This window comes from Pygocentrus nattereri, chromosome 25, assembly GCF_015220715.1.
Source record: "Pygocentrus nattereri isolate fPygNat1 chromosome 25, fPygNat1.pri, whole genome shotgun sequence".
NCBI classification, from domain to species: Eukaryota; Metazoa; Chordata; class Actinopteri; order Characiformes; family Serrasalmidae; genus Pygocentrus; species Pygocentrus nattereri.
Window position 1 is genome coordinate 12,109,354 of NC_051235.1, and position 6,000 is coordinate 12,115,353.

Consider the following 6,000-nt stretch of genomic DNA (forward strand, 5'->3'; position numbering starts at 1 on the left):
TCCAGCCTTCACATTGTATTGTTCTGTGTTAAAACATTAAGTTATGAAAGGTACAAATATGTACTTTTGCACTGTGAAAAACATATTTAAGGTACACAATAGGACCTTAAAACCACTGTTGTACCTTGATGAATGAAAAATGTAGCAGCACAGCCTACTTTTTTCTAAAAATGTAGAGTACATTGAAACAACAGCAGTCAGACCTTTCAGCAGTATTTGTTCAGTGTGAATGTACCTGTATGAACACAGTTGACTGTGTGTTATCCTCACAGTCTTTCAGGAGTGTGTAGCTGCACTTGCCAGGGAAGTAGTAGTAAAGCCCATCAAAGGTCTCGTAGTTGTATTGCCCCCATGAGCGACATGTCATCTCCCTCTCCAAACCTGAATTGGGAACTGAAACATCTGAAATATCACTTAACTGCTGTGAGGTTTGGCAGACAAAGTCAAAGTAGCAAAGTCCTTCATAGTAGGATGTTTATCGCTATTGTGATAATTGTCACATCACAATATACACTAACTAAGCACTTTCTGTTATGGTATGTAGTTTATTGGTCCTAAAAGGGAAATTTGTCATTTTGCTGCCTAACTAAGCACAATCTGAGAAGCAGGGCATAGCCAGCAGAGCAGTGGCACATGGTGCAGCATGAGGGCTAAGTGCCTTGCCCAAGGGCACTATACCTAGTCAGTCGTGGGACTTGAACCCGCAACCTTCTGGTTGATGGCTCACTTCTCCTTCCACCAAGCTACCAGCCTAGGAACACCTCCATGTAGCTATTTTATCAGCTTTACTTATCACATAGGAGTACTTTATAGCTCTACAATTACAAACTTGTCCATCTTTTTCTTGTTAGAACCTTTTACTCTGTTCTTCGATGGTCAGGACCCTGACAGGACTGCCAAAGCACAGGTATTATTTGGGTGGTGTGTCATTCTCAGCACTACAGTGACACTGATGTGGTGGAGGTGTGTCAGTGTGCGTTGGGCCGGTACAAGTAGATCAGCCACAGCAGTGCTGCTGTAACTTTTAAACATTTCTATATACAGACGTACCAATAAATAAAGTCTGATAGAAATGTAATCGTAAATGAAGGGTTTTGTTACAAAGAACACATTATAGACCACTTTCAACATTTTTCATGACGTACACTATAGAGTTTGCGCTTTACACATACAAGAAATAGCAGTGCTATACTATGATTAATACTATCTGTCTTAGAGAACCAAAGATGTGTTTTACATTATATATCAGGTGTTATTTTTTCAAAGATGTGTTATATTCAAAATGGTTACAAATGGATATACAGCATTTTTAATTGACCTTCAGAGTCAATTAAAAGTCAGACCCTGAACAGCTGTAGATAGAATCATGAAAAGTGAAAGTGTGGTGCTAAATGTTAGTAAGTACCTGTTTGGCAGTGCGATCCAGTGGCTTGGTACAAAGAGCAGTTGCAGGAATCTGGATATACACACTGACCCCCATTCAAGCAGGGGAATGTGCAAGCACCTGTACTCATTATAGACAGAAAAGTACTGTGTGTTATGTTCTACTCATTCATGGATTATTGTTATCACAGCCTTAAATTTAGATATCTGCACATGTGTGTATGTACAGCAATCTAATTAATGTAAAGAGCCACACATCCATGCATTTAAAAACATTTTATAAAGGTATTTACCAAACAAACAAAAAAACAACACACACAGATACTTTTCAACAGGGCAAATGAAAAACTTCATCACCAACATGATTTTTTGTGCCTTTCCTTATGACTCTCTATATATTGATGTCCAATATTTTCTGTGTACAGTGTTTGTTTATCTTATGAAAACTAGTAAACTTTATCTTACAAACCAGTTTTACAAGCAACATTCATTTTCAATTCACTGTTTTATGAGATTTCAGGAAATAAGTGCCATGTAGTAATATGGCAGAATAATGGCAGAAAATGGCACTGTTAGGGGTGGGATATAGGGCAAAAAAATATATTGCAATATTTTAAGACACTTTTACACAATTTGTGTCACGATACTTAAAAAAAATACACTAATAATACTAAACCCATGTCTACAATGATTTTTATTTAGTGTTTTATAAACTACACTCCACTAAATTCAATCACAATGGCCTAATTGTGCTTACTTTGTGATGAAATGTGTCCCTTAAGTAATGAAGACATACACGATATATGGTAAACATAACATAATTCATCACAATACCAAAAAAATCATCATATTGCCCACACCTATGAACCATTCACCAAAATTATGCTATATCAAAATTAAGTTTTTTAATTTCATTGTAAGACAGTAAATAACAGAAAAGAGTCTTCTTGTCCTCTATGTTATTTTGAAAACATAGAGCCAATTGTGACTAAACCTAGTCTGGGACTACACCGGATTTTGAACGAAGATCTTCCATTGAAAGGAAAGTAGTCCGTTGACCATAGCCCATGACTAGTCTTAATCCTTGTCTGGGAAACCAGCCTGGGAAGTACCACCTTGTTAAACAAAATAACTTGATCTGAACATGTTTAACTGATATGAGAAGAAGAGAAGATCATTACAGTTGATACTAGTCATGAATGTTTCTCAAAAGGGTCATAGCACAAAAGGTCAGAGCAACACGGATCATTGATAATCAGTCTTCTCAAAGAGTCTCTTACATTTCAGATGACCTTAAGTATTCTGAATGACAGATCCCTTAGTGATACATACATTTGTAGATCTTTCTTTATTAAGGAGTAGAAACTCATGTTAGTATTAATGTTTATGCATGTCTAATACTGACAGGGACACAATAAGATCATCCTAATTTCATACTGCCCCTCTTAACTCCCAAAAGTCTAAATAAAGAAATAAATAAAATACATGAATTCTCTAACGTTGTTTAGAAATTAACACAAAAGCAGGTCGTGCGCCACTCAACACAGCCTTATTACATTTTGTATAGAACAATATTCAAGACAGCTTCATTGACTAATACAACACACTAAGCCTTTGTCATCACATAAAGAATATAATATCTATTCAGACAGGTCCATTATCAAACAGCTACAGAAAGTCATGGTTCCTTGCTTCTCTCAGTCTTGAAACGTGTCTTTGCCAGAGAAGCAACACTTTTGATTCCCTATATAACTTATCAGTGAATGATACTTTAAAGAACCATTTTTGCCAATGAGATGTGTGAGAGTGAAGAAGCTTTTTTAAACTTTAAAGAACCTCCACATAGTGTAAAGTTATAGGATAAACTCACCTATGCTAAAAGTATTCATATGCATTTTGGAACAGGGCTGTTACACTGTGCATAGCCTTAAATTGCACATAAGAGATTTGTGCAAGCTGAAATATCTATGGATATAGCCCTGTACCTTAGAGGACACGTGAGGAAATGACCTTACCCCTGGTTCTACGGCCTGCCCACTTCGGTGCTTCACTTTGTGTTGATGTGTTGCTCAGCGGTGCTTCCTGCGGAGAGAAATTGTATGAAGTTAACATACTGCTCACTACACTCACAGAATACATCAGAAGTAAAAAGTTCTGTATGCTTGGCTTGAGATGGAATGGGAAGAGCATAAGGAGGTGGGGTCTTGTCCTGAACAAACCAAAACGAAGTCCTTTAATAAACTACCGCAATCTCCTTGTTTTTAATAAGAAAATGCTACTTGCCTCAAATCTTGCTCTCAAGGATCAGAATAATTGAAAACTGGTTATGCGAGAGACACTGAGGCACTTTACTATTTATCAGCAATCTCTATTTTGGAACAGACTGATATGTGATGCGAATAAACTCATTGTTCGACATGAAATTAGTTTTGGCGAAGTGCTTTAGTACTAAGCAGTTTTCTCTTATCTGACCGAAACTCTGGGCTATTCTGATGGCCTTTTCCTTTTCACACCTGATATCTGAGAGTTCAGTAATTTCATGTAGCTTACGTGACTACAAAGGAGATGGATTCTGACGACACATTATGAAGGAGGCCAGTGTCCCCCAGAATGGGGGGCTGTGAATAGCGGCTCAGCAGCTCGCTGGGACACCTGAAACCAGCCTGCTGAGCCTGAAATGATGGCCTTTGTCCCCAAAACACAACAAAGCAAGCAGTGCTTTTAGTATTTGCTGCTTACTTATTAAACATCAGATTGTAGTACAGCTGCCATTGTATGCCATTTAGGTTTAAACGGTGGGTCTCTGTGGTATTTACAATAAACATAAAGCTACTTCATGAAGAGCAGAGTAGCCAACTGAATGTGATGCGTCTGTAGCATGTGAACAATGGACCCTGAAAATGTTACCCAACAGTTGTGAGGTGGGGGTGGAATCATCAATGGAGCTTTCTGAAACACATTCAGGTAGTGCCTTCCCCCTGTTTTAATGAAGCATGTATGTGGTGGAAATGTTTCAAGCCTACACACGGTGTTATATTCAGCATGAGCCCAACCTGCCTACTTTTATTAGCTTGCTGTGATTCAGTGGAGCATTCTGGAACTCAGACAGCAGGCAACCCTTTGATTGTGGGCTTTCGCTCTACAAATGGCGGTAAACTCTTGTTGGCCAGACCCGATTACTTTAATTAGTTTGTCTCACTAAAGACAGCCAATATAAATACATTCATCTGGTCTGTAGTAGGCCACATTTCTTTCTGTAATGATACGGTGGCTTTAAGACCTACCCATGGTGTTCAATTCAAAATCCAATCTGACTACTTTTATTTGCACATCTCATTTAAAACAGCCCAAGAATTTTATAGGGAAATATTTAACTAGGAAATTCTGTAGTAGGCCACCTGTAATTATATGCGTTTAACCTTATGTCACTGTATTTAGCCCAGGTGCCTGGACCCGTTGTGTTTCAGTGCAACGCTTCAGCGCCACTCTGCATCCCTCCTACCTGCTTCGCTTGGGAACTGGAGTCCCATTTCGCAAGCATTATCCCGCTGCTCTCGCTGCAAGACACACAGAGAACAAGGCATGGTTTGTTCCTCACAGGTAATCAGCACTTGGGCTAGACAGAAAAGCAAGCACTCAACTACTAGACACTACCCATCGATTTCCAAATATACTATATATGCTAGCGTCCTACAATTGGTAAACACATAATAATAATAATAATAATAATAATAATATTACTATTAATAATAATAATAATAATAATACATGTTAACTAATTATATAAGTATTACCACTGTTGTTGTTATTTAGTTATTTACCTATTTATTTAAAAATAAATAAATAAATAAAAATGCGCGCAAAGATAACCTGGCAAGCCTTTTAAAAACCGGGCTCCATCTAGTCATAGTTATTAGCCATTCTGCATCAGGATACATTAAGCTGATTTATCCTTACACCGTAACTAGGATCGGAATAAAGAAAGCTTTTAATAGAAATCATAACACTTACTTTTCAAGATCATACTGTTTAGTTAAATTGACCCTCTCAATGGCCCAAGAAATCCGCGCTGAAAAGAGACACATTCTTTAATACAGGACACATGTGGGGTCAACTTTATATCCAGAACACACCCGTAAAACTGCGGCATCTTGATCAAAGTTAAGCGGACATTCTGGTGTTATAAACATTTCGGTTACAAATGACACAGATTTACATTTTTGTTGACAGAAGCTTAATAAATATTCAATAAACTCCTTACCTCGAGGAATTAAGCAAAAACAGAACAATAAAAAGAATATAAGTCTTCTGCGTAGTAGGTTTAAATTAGGATCCATTCGTAATTATATACCTCCCAAGAGGATCAAAAAGCTCCCTCACAGTCTCCGAGCGACTGCACAAAACTACCGACGCATCTTCTCAGCGCTGCTGCAGCTTCTCCTGACTCCGAACCGCGCGCTCGCTCTTCTGCTCGTGCGAGCTGCAGCTTCCTCCCTCCTCGCGCTCATTAGCATAATGTCCTCAGACAGCTGAATTCAAATCAGTAGACGCTCGAGCCGTCGGGTGAGTGAGCCCTGATCAGCCTGAGTCTGATTTAAACATTCATTCTCACAGAGT

At 38.3% G+C, this 6,000-nt stretch overlaps 1 protein-coding gene across 1 annotated transcript in view; it reads right to left on the minus strand.

The window, feature by feature from the left end:
- otog (otogelin) overlaps nucleotides 1–6,000 on the minus strand; it is a 77,971-nt gene extending 71,971 nt beyond the window's left edge. The window contains exons 1-6 of the mRNA XM_017709613.2: nucleotides 5,645–6,000; nucleotides 5,395–5,452; nucleotides 4,886–4,940; nucleotides 3,399–3,465; nucleotides 1,406–1,504; nucleotides 236–393 (exon numbers count right to left, since the gene is read on the minus strand). Coding sequence (XP_017565102.2) covers nucleotides 236–393; nucleotides 1,406–1,504; nucleotides 3,399–3,465; nucleotides 4,886–4,940; nucleotides 5,395–5,452; nucleotides 5,645–5,720 — 513 coding nt within the window. The 5' untranslated portion in view covers nucleotides 5,721–6,000. The remainder of the gene's footprint in view (nucleotides 1–235; nucleotides 394–1,405; nucleotides 1,505–3,398; nucleotides 3,466–4,885; nucleotides 4,941–5,394; nucleotides 5,453–5,644) is intronic.